Raw genomic sequence first — 13712 nt, 5'->3', positions numbered from 1 at the left:
AACATGTGAAATTATGTTCAGAGACAAATTTTACAGCTGCATGTAAAGGTGCCTGATAAATCAGGGTAAGCGTTGCTTAACCCACCATGACTTCACTGCACACTATTGCTCCAGGATGCCTGTTATGTGCTCAGCAGAGGTGGATGCTTGATGCTTTAGAGGAAAGGAACAATCCTTTCCCCATGGCCACATTAAGGCATCAGTGTCCACATGGGTGCTGCTCTTACCTTGGTGTATCAGTAGGACTTCTGGGGTTCTATCCCACGGTGCTTTGCACTGCACTAGGTTGCATCGTTCTATGATTCTTTCCAAGTGAATTGTGAGAGAACCTGTTTCTGGCTATGTCATGGAAATTGTGGGAAGGTGTTGGACTATGAAGTCCCCAAGTGGATTAGTCTGTGTCTTCACTGCAAAGTTGGCAGTTTACCATCCCAGTTGAAAATGGGTTTTAGCCTATAGCTCCAGACAAGTCAGCTAGTTGGGATGTAAAGCACCCCCATACTTGGTGAGAGGTTTTTGTATGAATGGGAGCCAGGTTAACTCTGCAGTGAAGACAATCCCTGTGTGTGACAGAAGAGGAGAGCACTCCCAGGCCAATGCACTACAACTGCTATGTAATGGGGACACCCCTCCTTTCTCAAGGATGGTTAAGATTCTGTCACAGGTATTTTTTTAGTAAAAGTCAGGGACAGGTCACAGGCAATAAACAAAAATTCATGTAAGCCCATGACCAGCCCCTAACTTTTACTAAAAATACCCAGAGGCGTGTGGGGTGGACTAACAGTGGGACTGTTGCTGGAGGGGGGCGTGCTGCTCCAGCCCCAGGGCTGACTACCGGCCAACTGCTCCTGCCCAATCACAGACCAGGTCACCACTGTGCTAGGCACACTGTACAAACATAGAACAAAAACACTGACCCTGCCCAAAGTGCTTATGGTCCATGTGTAAGTCAAGAAACAACAGATGGATACAGACAAATGGGGGAGCACTAGGAAATAATGAGAGGATACTGGTCAGCATGATAGGCAGTGGTCTTGGCCCTCCAGCAGCCAGTTTTTGTAGGCATGTCCAGAAATCTGAGATTTGATTGTTCAGATGAAATACAAATATTAGTCCTAAAATTGTCCAATCTTTTTAAAATAAATCTAGTGCAGTATTTTACTTTGATCAGTATCAGCATCTTCAGGCCAGCTAAATCCGCTGGGAAGAATACAAAGGCTCTGTTCTGAATTTACCTCCCATACACGTTATAAATTAAGGTGTCTGAAACAAACTCTGCTGTAGGCTACCACCTCTTCCACCCCTCCCCCCAGATCTGTGATGGGCTTCTGTACTTTTAAAATACTTTTTCCAACCTCCTCTTTCCCTTAAACACTTTTCAAAAGTTGAGAAAATTTAAACATTTGAAAATAGCAGGTTTTAACTGAGGCTCCACTTTGGCAACAGAGCTCAGTGGATATAGCAGGGAGAATGGACTGAGCTCTGGTCACTCAACAACATGGCCTTAGAGACTATACTGCCTGTCTTCAAGTCCCATGGCTATTCCAGCTGTCATGCTAACTTGAAGGTGGTGAGCACAGGAATGGTTCTGCAATTTATAAGTCAGTGAGGCTACAGAAACTTCCCCCCAGCAAGAGCCAGAAGGGGTACCTGCCTCCTCATCCTTCCCACCAACTCTGCAAGCTGCTGTCACATCAAACGATATTAGCTGTTGACTTCGCTCCTGCACCTCCATCAGCACAGTAGACCAGACCTGTTAGGTGCTAATGGAAAGAGCTGCACAAAAAGAAGAAAGCTATTTGCAGCACACCACAGTTTTACTGGTCCTACAACTACAGGCCCTATGCTATATATTCTTGAGAGCCACCTACCGGGACTGTGCCTGTTAAGACATCTCCTAACACCAAAGATAAGTACTTGTGGGTGTATGGCTGAGATTAGAAGTGTGGGTACGTCACATGCAATCACTGGAGGCAGTCCTCTACAGATTACAGTACATACATCTCCCCTCCCCAGGCCTCTGTGCTTTTCAGAGGCATTACGTAATTGTGAATTATAATTTTCAAAACTAATTGCATTTACATCTCAAAGTATTTTACATGCTGAAGCTGCACATAAGACATACAGTACCGCTGAAATGCAACCACCTCTAGAGCAGAGGGCATCAGGCAGGCAAAGAACAAGTCCAAGGAAGTTTAGCAAGAAGGAAAATATTGGCGAAGACATTGGGACAAACTGTTACAAAAGTTGCACAGAATCGTTAATGAAGGAGTTGCATAGAAGGAAAAAAACAGCTCAGGCTCACTCTAAGGCTACACTGGTCTACAATTTTTGAGAAGTCGTCTGCTTCAGAGATAAAATGTGCTATTTATTATGTATTTTGATGTGCTGAATTCAAATATGACAATTAAAACAACTGATTGGCTACTGTTTCTAAGATATTTAAGTTTTTACATTTTATGTCTATGTATATTGTGTAGATAGTAGAGTTTTAATCAAATTGTAAACCTAGGTCTTTTCATGTGTTTATGGTTGCTTTACATGATAATATTTCACCTGTCCTGTTTATGTAACACTTTAAAAATCAGCAAAAGGGTTATATAAATAAAATTTATTATGAAACAAAAGCCAAAAAACTATTATGTACATAGTTTAGTCCTATTCAGTGTCTACTCGGCGCTTCTTGGCTTGTCTCTTGCATTCATTAAATGGAGCATCTCTTGTCACTGTCCAGCAATAGTCTGCAAGCATTGATGGGCTCCATTTGCCCTGATAGCGTTTCTCCATTGTTGCAACGTCCTGGTGAAATCGCTCGTTGTGCTCGTCGCTCACTGCTCTGCAGTTCGGTGGAAAAAAAATCTAGATGAGAGTGCAAAAAATGTATCTTTAGTGACATGTTGCAACCAAGGCTTTTGTATGCCTTGAGGAGGTTTTCCACCAACAACCTGTAGTTGTCTGCCTTGTTGTTTCCGAGAAAATTTATTGCCACTAACTGGAAGGCTTTCCATGCCGTCTTTTCCTTGCCACGCAGTGCATGGTCAAATGCATCATCTCGAAGAAATTCACGAATCTGAGGACCAACAAAGACACCTTCCTTTATCTTAGCTTCACTTAACCTTGGAAATTTTCCACGGAGGTACTTGAAAGCTGCTTGTGTTTTGTCAATGGCCTTGACAAAGTTCTTCATCAGACCCAGCTTGATGTGTAAGGGCGGTAACAAAATCTTCCTTGATTCAGCAAGTGGTGGATGCTGAACACTTTTCCTCCCAGGCTCCAATGACTGTCGGAGTGGCCAATCTTTCTTGATGTAGTGGGAATCTCTTGCACGACTATCCCATTCGCAGAGAAAACAGCAGTACTTTGTGTATCCAGTCTGCAGACCAAGCAAGAGAGCAACAACCTTCAAATCGCCACAAAGCTGCCACTGATGTTGGTCATAGTTTATGCACCTCAAAAGTTGTTTCCTGTTGTCATAGGTTTCCTTCATATGGACTGCATGACCAACTGGAATTGATGGCAAAACATTGCCATTATGCAGTAAAACAGCTTTAAGACTCGTCTTCGATGAATCTATGAACAGTCTCCACTCATCTGGATCGTGAACGATGTTGAGGGCTGCCATCACACCATCGATGTTATTGCAGGCTACAAGATCACCTTCCATGAAGAAGAATGGGACAAGATCCTTTTGACGGTCACGGAACATGGAGACCCTAACATCAGGAGATTCCACTGCTGTAGTCTGAAGCCCAACAGCTCTGCCTTACTCTTGGGTAGTTCCAAATCCCTGACAAGGTCATTCAGTTCACCTTGTGTTATGAGGTGTGGTTCAGAGGAGGAGGATGGGAGAAAATGTGGGTCCTGTGACATTGATGGTTCAGGACCAGAAGTTTCATCCTCTTCCTCGTCTGACTCAAGTGAGAATGATTCTGGTGCATCAGGAACCGGCAGTCCTTCTCCGTGGGGTACTGGGCGTATAGCTGATGGAATGTTTGGATAATGCACAGTCCACTTTTTCTTCTTTGACACACCTTTCCCAACTTGAGGCACCATGCAGACGTAACAATTGCTGGTATGATCTGCTGGCTCTCTCCAAATCATTGGCACTGCAAAAGGCATAGATTTCCTTTTCCTGTTCAACCACTGGCAAAGATTTGTTGCACAAGTGTTGCAGCATATGTTTGGGGCCCACCTCTTGTCCTGATCTCCAATATTGCAGCCAAAATAAAGGTGATAGGCTTTCTTAACCATAGTGGTTATACTGCGCTTTTCTGATGCAAAAGTCACTTCACCACAAACATAGCAGAAGTTATCTGCACTGTTCACACAAGTACGAGGCATCTCTGCTCACTTTGGCTAAACAGAAATGTGTCCCTTTGCAAAATCAAACACTGACAAATAAGAGAGCATGACACTATGATTTCTAGAGCTGATATAGGGCAATTTGTTCAGCAGAGTGATGTAAGCTTCATTATGATTGCATCATCCATGACTTCTAGGAATAACGTGATGCAATTCATATCAGGTATGACGCAATACCAGCTTCAGATTGCATCATTCATTGTTTGCCTAAAAAGCAAGTACTGTCCAAACCCAGTCAGATTTATTCATAGATCCGGTCAAAAATGTATTTTAGTCATTTCTGGTTTAAATTGAGATCCCTTCCCTTTATAACTCACTTATCCTCCGCCATTCCCAAGTCAAGGGTCGTATATACTGACCCAATAGCATATCTTGAAAACTAGAGCCAATCAACAATTTTAAGCATTATTTTCGTTCTCAGTGACCCAGAATTAGTAAAGTTTGACTACATTTATTTCAGAAGCATTTTGGCTGTAGAGCAGTGCTATCAGTCTCCTTCAATTGTATTATTTTCCCTATAGCATCCACATATCTCCAGCATTGAATTATTAGAATCCAGGAGGATGGCTGGTGGGAGCTAGACACAACATTGGTAGCATTAGGAATGAACAGGAACACTAACATTAACCCATAGGGGAAATTTGGATGGTTTCCAACTCAGCATTTGAACTACAAGGGTTGGTCTCATCTCTGTTCATAATTACTAACCTTCATATAGTCAGCTATGTAGCAATACAAATATTTATATAATGGTAGCACCCAAAGGCCACCTGGTATTGTACATACAGAAGAGAATCTGTACCTTGAAAGCATTTGACAGCAACAGAGTATTACAAATCCTGAAGTTTGGAGATCAAACTCAAAGCATCAATAAAATTTTGCTTTTATTCTAGCCGCATATGGAATAATTTTTATCGTCAAAACTTACTCTTAAAATATTTTTCATGAAAGGCCACAGAAAAAAAATTAATGAAGCATTAGGAATATATGCGCTATAGTAATGTTATCAGAGTCTTTTTTAAAACTGCATCCTTTGTTCTCTGCTCCCAACTCCAAAATGACATTTCTCAGGAGAGACCTCTAGAAGATTTTTGGCAATTAGTCCACAAATGTTTGATATGGACTATGAACATTAAAAACCACCATTCAGTATTTTTATGTAAATAGCACAATACCAACATTTGTGTTAAGGGAGTTAGCTCACTAAGGGCTTGTCTACACTAGACAGTTAAGTCAACCTATGTTAGGTCAACTTACAGCCACCACAGTAATTACTGCAGTTCTTCATGTCCACGTTACCCTCCTTCTGTTGGTGGTATGTCCCCTCACCAGGAGCACTTGCACCAACTTAGAGGGGCAACATGGGGTGCTGAGAGCTCAGGATCTCTGCTCAGACCACAGCTAACAAGCTGCTGCTTCAGCTCTCCACTACCCACAGAGCTAACCAGCTGTAGCCCAGCAGCCACCCAGGCTCTCAGCTCCCTGGGGCAGCAGCTGGAGCCACCCACCCTGGGGTGACTGCCCAAGCTGTGAGCCTAGCAGTGTTCACAGCAGGGAGCCTACCAGCTTTTCTTGTCAATTTCACAGCTGCCTCAGGCTCAGAGTAGCAGTGGGGGCTCACTGCTGAAGCAGTGAAATTGACAAGAAAGGCTGGTAGGCTCCTTCTTGTGAAATTTGTGCCCAGCACTGGGCTCAGAGTTGGGGCTGTTACCCCAAGGTAGAGTGGGGCTTGAAAGCTCCAGCTGTGAGCCTGAGGCCAGGCTCAATTTCATGGTAGGGAGCCTACCAGCCTTTTTTAATTTCACAGCTTCAGCTGTGAGCCCCTTGCTGCAGAGCAGAGCTGTGAAATCTAACTCAGTAGTGTAGACCAAGCCTAACATCGAGACAGAAAACAGTGGAAGAGGGTGGTAGCTGCAGAAAGATAAAGGATGGACCTGTGGTTAAGGGACTTAGAACTTTACTAATTCTTCCAGATAACATCTGATGCCAACATTTTTGGTTATGGCCACAATTTTGCCTATGTATGTCAGTTCCCCCTGTAAAATAGGGATGATAAAGCTTTCCTACCTGAGGGTAGACATACAGAGAAATTCAGTAGTGTTTGTGGGGCACAAAAACTGGAGCTGTGAAGGGAGAAGCAATTCTCCACCCCCAATAAGCTTTGGCCATTACTAAGAAAATTTAGAACAGAGCTTCAGCATTAACAGTAGGGTGCATGGTGGGTATCTTGCCCCTACAGAACAGTTCTTTTAAGCAGGTATTTGCAGAACCAGCAGGGTCAAAATCTCAGAACTCCTTACAGTTACTATTTCTTGCACCTACCCTTTCAAAATGGAGTAGAGATTAGGGTTGCTGGGCAGTCTCTACTTGGAAAGAAGTGGTTGTAATGCAATCAAGATGTAAGATGACTACTGAGGCAGTGAAGTGTTCCACTGGACCAAGTAGGTTACAAGGAAAAATCTACTGCATGAAGTTCTTGCTTCAATTTAACTTACTTGGGCACCAATTACCATAAAACCTGAGCTATTCAATCTTTGATATATTTATCCTCATAACACCCATGAGGTAGGGCAGTACTATTATCTTAATTTTACAGAGGAACTGTCATACAGGAAGTGGGACACAGCCAGGCCTTGATAGCCAGTCCCAGGATAGCATCCTAAGCCAACTGGATCTCACAAGAACAGCCATACTGGATCCATTTAACCTAGTATCCAGGTGCCCCAGAAGGAATGAACAGAACAGGTAATCACCAAGTGATGCATCCAGTCATACATTCCCAGCTTGCAGCAAATCCTTCTACTATATACATAAAGCAACCTCAGCTGCTGTACTGTGTTAAGCTTTTTTAGGTCAGCATAAGTCAACAGGAACACAGTTGGACTAGAGAACTGCCACTGAGGAAGGAGGCCTCTCTGGTAAGAGCTTGCTCCTGAAATCAACCACCCTTTCCGAGAGCTCAACTTACAACAGGTAAGGATCGTTTTGTGGAAGCTTTCAAGCCCCTGTCTAGGTCCTCCAATGAAACAGGATACTAGATTTAACATTTTAAGGCAAGAAATTCTGCTTTATATGTACAGAAAGCCTAAGGGGGCACAAACTTTTCCCTTTGTCAAGCCATCTAACCAAAATATTTAGAAATTGTAACCTTCCAAAAGTGTTTTGAAAACCTGCTTTTTTAAAAAGGCAGTGAGCAGGGCAATGGACAGATTTTAATGGCACAAGAGCAGGATTACAACTGGTTTTCTTAATCTATTAAAACAAGATGGATCAGATACCACTATATTCAATCAACCTGTACAACTGCAACTGGGTTATTTATTTTTCTTGTATCAGTGACTGATTTATCAGCACAGACCCTAGATTCAAATAGTGCTAAGGGCATGGGAATCTCTGCAAAATTCATATAATACAGAAACCATTAAATTATGGGTATTAAGAGGGTCTAACAAATAGTCAAATACTAGTCAATTTCTCCTTGCAAGGGCTAGATTCAACTATTATATTTCCAACCCTTTCCCAGATTGAAATGCAGCAGCTCAATTTGAATTTGCCACATTAGAAAAGGCAAATCAATTGTTTACCTGTTTTCTAAGTTAGGGCAGCAAGAGGAACATGTGCTATTGTAAAACCACAAGGTAAGAACAACTAGTTCAGAAACTGGGTGTACAGCAGCAAGATGGCTACTGTCACTAGCTTCACAGATCGGGCACAGGCTTCAACGAGAACCACATAAAATACATTCAGCTGGCTTGATCCAGTTCACTTCACATCCGTCCAAATATGATCCAGTATACTACACATACCTCCATTTTTTAACAAGCACCCTTTATAATATTAGATATAATTTACACCAGCTTCCCAAAACTTATTTATTGAAACTTCCACACAGAATTTAGAAGACAACACCGGTCTTTAATGTGACTTTATTCTTTCAGTAAAAAGAAGAGTGAACTCTTATGCGACCAGAGCAGAGGCAGTGGATGACTCGCTGAAAAAAAAAAAAAGAAAAAAAAGAAAAGAAAATTATTTCCCTCTCATTTTGGATATTGCCAGTGCAGTGGCAACTTCTCAGATAAGTTAGTTGCCAAAACAACAAAACAAACTGTTGCTTCAAATCAGCTTTGTTATATTTGACTGGAGCAAAGAACAGCTACAATAGCAGTAATTTTTAACAGTCTAACTAGCTGATTTTAGGCTTTTCAGAATTACAGGAGCTCACTCAGACATCCAAGGAAGGTTAAGCCAACACTAAGGAAAACCTTTCTGGTGGAAACTGCAAATGGTTGAAAAAAAAATCAATCATCATAGTGAGCTGTCTGACCTGAGCAATGGAAGTAATGTGGGAACTATAGAGAAAGGCAATTTTAGATTAAAAATATATAATTTGAAACAAGGTAGATGAGATTTCAGTTTATGTATGATACTGTATAATAAATTAATCTAGCTGATGCTGGTCACTATAGCAGCCTACAAATTTACTGGATTTTCTAACCTAGCTAAGTTTATCATCTCTGTCACAGTCCTGCCTAGAATGAGGGTGGGGGATTCAACTCCACTGTCAACTAGGCCTGTGGGACCTCCAGGTTGGAACCGACAAGAGAACAGACAAACACTTACTACTTCCAGTTGGGTGGGAGTACTCTCTTGGTCTTGTAATAGCGAGCCAGCCTGTGAATTCTGCTCTCAATCAGAATCAGACGAAATTTGGCATCTTTATCCTTAAAAAGGAAAGGAAGAGATAATGGGAATTTCTTGATTTGATTGTAACATCCAAAGAGATCCACTTACACTTAAGACAAGCTTTCGTGAAAGGGGAAGTATTTCAGTATTACACACAGCTATTGTAAAGGGCCACTATCCCCACTTTTGAGTTCAATCCTGCTCTTTGACCCATCAAGTTCATGCAGACTTAAGTATCAGATAAGCATTTGTGCTAACAAGACAGGCAAGTCCAAAATTGTTTGTATTGTTTTATAGGCAATACAAGTCTTAGCTTTATCAGCTGTGCCCTTTACATTTACTCAGATGAAGTAATGGCCAACATTTCCTGAAGCATACTGAAAATCTCTGCTCAGACTGCAAAGTTACCAGTCATGTAAAGATTAGAAAACAAACTCAACACTAAGTATCAAAAACTGATCTGCACTTTGTATAACTGTATACAATATTAATTCAAATATGTATAGCAATTTCAGAACAGTATCACAAGGTTCATTTTCAAAATTCAATTAATCTAATAAAATAAGTAAAGCCACAGAATTGCTATTTATATATTTCAAAAAACAAATGAAGAAAAAGCAAATAAATCTTTATAATCCAACTGATTATCGCAAAGTGTCAAAAATTAGTTCAAAGACTCTTCCAGGTTAGGTTAAGTTTTTAAGGTACTTTATCTTGGTAAACCCCCCCCCCCCCCTTTCTTTTTTTTTAAAACACTTTTGCCACTCTCAGACCTTGGTCAATGAAAGCTTACCTTTCTGTTTCTCTCAAGATGTTTACGAACAGCAACAGCTTTCTTGATCAAGTGATACAGATCCTCTGGAAGGTCTGGGGCAAGTCCCTTGGACTTAAGAATCCTTAAAATTTTGTTGCCAGTGACAAAACGAACTTGGGCAACACCATGAGAGTCCCTTAAGATTACACCTGAAATTAAAAGTTACATACTTTATACCAGAAAAAACATGCCAACAAGTGCTACTATTCTAAAGGCTCACTCAGACATCCAAGGAAGGTTTAGCCAACATTAAGGAAAACCTTTCTGGTGGAAACTGCGAATGGTTGGAAAACAATCATCACAGTGAGACCTAGATCTTACCAGAGCAATGCAACTGCTGGACCACAAAGCACTTTACAAACAATTAATTTAACCTAGCTCCCCAGACCTCCCATATTGTAGGGGGGGGGGGGGGGGGGGGGGGGGGGGAGAGGAGAAGAGAGAGAGAGAGAAGAAAATCAAAGCAGACAGACATTAAGGCTTCACATTAAGATGTACAGTGTCACCAAGAAGTTTTAGCGAAAGTGAGAATTAAACCCAGATTCGCTGTTTTAAATCCATTCTTTAGAAGAGTTCAGAAAACTTACCAATCTGTGAGGGAGTCAGACCTTTCTTAGCCAGTTTGTAGATCTGTTCTTTTACATCATCAGAAGTTAGTTTTAACCACTAGAAAAAAAATTGTTGTAAAGAGCCACAGTGATGAATAAGTATAGATTGCATAGGAGAAATTACACCGCTAATAGTTTTGAAATGCAATAATAGTCTATTAAATATTTATGTGCACTATAAAGGGGATATTCTTAGCATGTTTCACTAATGGCATGTGGCATGCATGGAACAGTCAGTGCTAATCATCAGAAGCACATACATGATTACTCTACAATCTCCTCTAGAGGCTGGAGGTAGACTGCTTTGTGGTGCCCAAGAGCACAACAAAACTTGGACTGGCACTACAGCATAACAGTAAAGAAAATCTTATATCACCAGGGAGTTATCACTGAACCCATAGCAGCAGTGCAACTACCATGATCATGTTGTACATTGTAACATACAAAAAACCAGTTCTGGTGAGTGAATTGTTAAAAGGCATTTCGTGGTTTGAAGTAAAAGATTGCCTTAGTGAACAGAACACTACCTGACAAAACGTGGAGAACTAAAGTTCCACAACAATCTGATAAGAAAACCTAAAAGGAACTAAATGGACTCAGATTTGTAACACCAAGGACGTTCCTCTCCAATTGGATCTTCAAATATGGTCTCCAGTAGTTACCTGGTTTTACTCTCTGATTTATCAAACAAAACAATCACATACAAAAAAGTAATGCAAACCTATAAAGTGAATTAAGCATTACTGAAATTTAACTGGAGCCTTAGAGGAACTCAAACCTAAAAACAGCCAGTTTGCCTTCTCTATTACTCCATTATCTATCACTAGAAATTAAGATGGAGAAAAGTTACTCCATATTTTTAGTTTACTTTGTGCATGGGACAACAATTTCTGCCTAGTAGGTTAATGTTTGTGTAGATCTTTAACTTAAAAGGGTAACTTGCAAAGGAAAACTATTTTTAATAAAAATATATTAAGTTAAATGACTAACATTTCTAATGGACATCCCTTTAAGATTTTCTTGAGGAAAGACTGCTCTGGTAGCAGCACTGCAGGGTTCACCTCAGTGCTCTATTCATAGCTAAGATCATTCTTAGAGGATGTTCAGGAAAGTTTTCAGTTAATTCAAGTTATGACTGTAGAACACATTAAACTCCTGTGAGAATGCTCTCTTTCAGAAGTAAAGTGGCCTTAGTTCACTTTAGCTTAATTCACTTAGGCCTGGTCCACACTACCCCCCCACTTCGGACTAAGGTACGCAAATTCAGCTACGTTAATAACGTAGCTGAATTCGAAGTACCTTAGTCCGAACTTACCGCGGGTCCAGACGCGGCAGGAAGGCTCCCCCGTCGATGCCGCGTACTCCTCTCGCTGAGCTGGAGTACCGGCGTCGACGGCAAGCACTTCCGGGATCGATCCCAGAACATCGATTGCCTGCCGTCGGACCCGGAGGTAAGTGTAGACGTACCCCTTCACAATTAAGCTAAAGTGAAGTAAAGCCACTACATCTGAACAAAAGCATTTGCATAAGTGGTTAGTGTGCTTTACATTTACACCTTCAGTTAAAGTTTCCTGTGTCCATGTGCAGACATTTCTTTAGGAAGCCACATATTCTCCAAGTATAGTCAATCCCTTGTCTTTGATACTGCCTACAGAAGTTTTGTGAAAGTAACTGGAAAGATACAGAACTGTCCCATAAACTGCAGAGACCATGAACTCTTTCCAAGGAAATGGGGCAGCCACTAGGTTGTAGGACCTAGTTTTCTATTGAAAAGCCAAATTCGTAAGATTTAGACAACAAACTATCTGTCAGCACATGCAACTCATGTAACTAAATATATACATACTACAAGCTGTGCTTTGTTTTCACTGGGGGCATAATGCTGCATCCACCAAACTGGAAGCATGTGTGAAAATCAGATCCTTTAACACTGTACACCTGAGTCAAGTCAAACCAATGGTCAAGAGGTTAAAGTAATATGACAAGCAACCAAAATGTTTACTTACTGTGGGCACACTGCGCCTATAGGGCAAGGCTGACTGGGACAGGCCCTTCCTGTTGAAAAGAGAGACATGCGATACTGAGTGGAAAAATTAAAGGAAAAAATCTTTAAATTTTAGACCTCAGGGTGACACATCCATGTGGCAACCCCCGGGGCTGTAACTTACCACGGTCACTACTGCCGAGCCACTCGATGTATCTGCCCTACTTTCCCGCACTGCCCTTTCCCCCTCCTTTGGAGGAATGTATCTATCAGCCCTCACCAGCGTGACCACCCCATTAGCTGCTCGGCGCTCCCCACAGCCACCGGCCTCGCTGCTCTGAGCTAGGACGAGGTCTCTAACAAGCGCCACTCGGGGGGGCTGGGCGGGCAGCCGCGCGCTTATCCCTGCAGCCGGGCAGGGGCAGCCTGCGGGGCAGGTGGTGCCAGCACCCAAATACCAACGCTGCCCTCGGCTGCGAGCGGGTGCAGGGCCCAGCGCTGCCGCAGAGCCCCCGGTCCGAGGCCGAACCCGACACGTGCCCCACGCGCCAGCGGGACTCGGGCCCGCGCAGGGCCATGCCGGACGCCCCGGCCTCACGCTGCCCGCCCCGGCCAGGCCCGTCTTCTGCGCGGCGCGGGGCCGGGACCCTCCGGCCGCTCCCGCTTCGCTAGGCGCGGCCCCCCGCGCGGTGCCCCCGGGAACAAACCGGCGCCGCCGCCGCTTACCCCGGAGCGTGCATGCGACCCATGATGGCGCCGGGCAGCGAAAGAAAGACCAGAGGGAGGCGGGGGCCGTGGCTCACCCTTCCGCCGGAAGAGACGTCAACGCGTAACTCCGCCCTGTCCGCGCGCCGGCCAACCAGAGAGGCGCTCTCCTCACCCGTTCCGAGGGAGGACCATGGCTCCCAGCATGCACTGCGGCAGGAGGAGCCTTCCCAGCTGGCGCTGGGGACGGGCGAGAAATCCCGGCCTGCACTGCGGCTCCCCCGGCACAGACAGGCCCGGGAGGGCGGGTCGCAGCCCCACTAGCTCCCGCCGCGGCTGGCCCGGGGGAAGGCGGGGAGGGGGCGGGAACAGCTGCCGGAGCGGGACGCCTGACGGGGGAGCGGCCTGGGCGCCAGCGAACCGCTTCTAACTGACCCTCCCCAGCGCCGTTAACAGGCAGCAGGTGTAACGCAAACCCCGGGAACGCCGGCGGGGAGCGCGGGGCCAGGGGGCTCGTGAAGGCCAAAACTGTAACCGGATTTACAAAAGCATCAGC

At 43.7% G+C, this 13712-nt stretch overlaps 1 protein-coding gene and 2 non-coding genes across 3 annotated transcripts; all 3 read right to left on the bottom strand.

Moving 5' to 3' along the window:
* Window positions 1–8220: 8220 nt before the first annotated feature.
* Window positions 8221–13250, bottom strand: RPS13 (ribosomal protein S13). Its single transcript, XM_024202173.3, has 6 exons — window positions 13178–13250; window positions 12474–12522; window positions 10447–10525; window positions 9839–10008; window positions 8983–9083; window positions 8221–8353 (listed from the first exon to the last, which is right to left on the bottom strand). Exons 1-6 carry the CDS (start codon window positions 13198–13200, stop codon window positions 8320–8322), a joined length of 456 nt encoding a protein of 151 aa, XP_024057941.1. The 5' UTR covers window positions 13201–13250; the 3' UTR covers window positions 8221–8319.
* On the bottom strand, window positions 8581–8676 carry LOC112108152. The gene has a single exon (XR_002908231.2). It is a non-coding gene; the product is annotated as a small nucleolar RNA SNORD14 (small nucleolar RNA).
* LOC112108151 lies at window positions 10076–10166 on the bottom strand. The gene has a single exon (XR_002908230.1). It is a non-coding gene; the product is annotated as a small nucleolar RNA SNORD14 (small nucleolar RNA).
* Window positions 13251–13712: the final 462 nt, after the last annotated feature.

Source organism: Terrapene carolina, unplaced genomic scaffold (genome assembly GCF_002925995.2).
Source record: "Terrapene carolina triunguis isolate 2854851 unplaced genomic scaffold, T_m_triunguis-2.0 Scaffold96, whole genome shotgun sequence".
Taxonomy (NCBI): Eukaryota; Metazoa; Chordata; order Testudines; family Emydidae; genus Terrapene; species Terrapene triunguis.
Note: the sequence above shows the minus strand (reverse complement) of the source record. Positions and strands in the feature narration are given on the sequence as shown.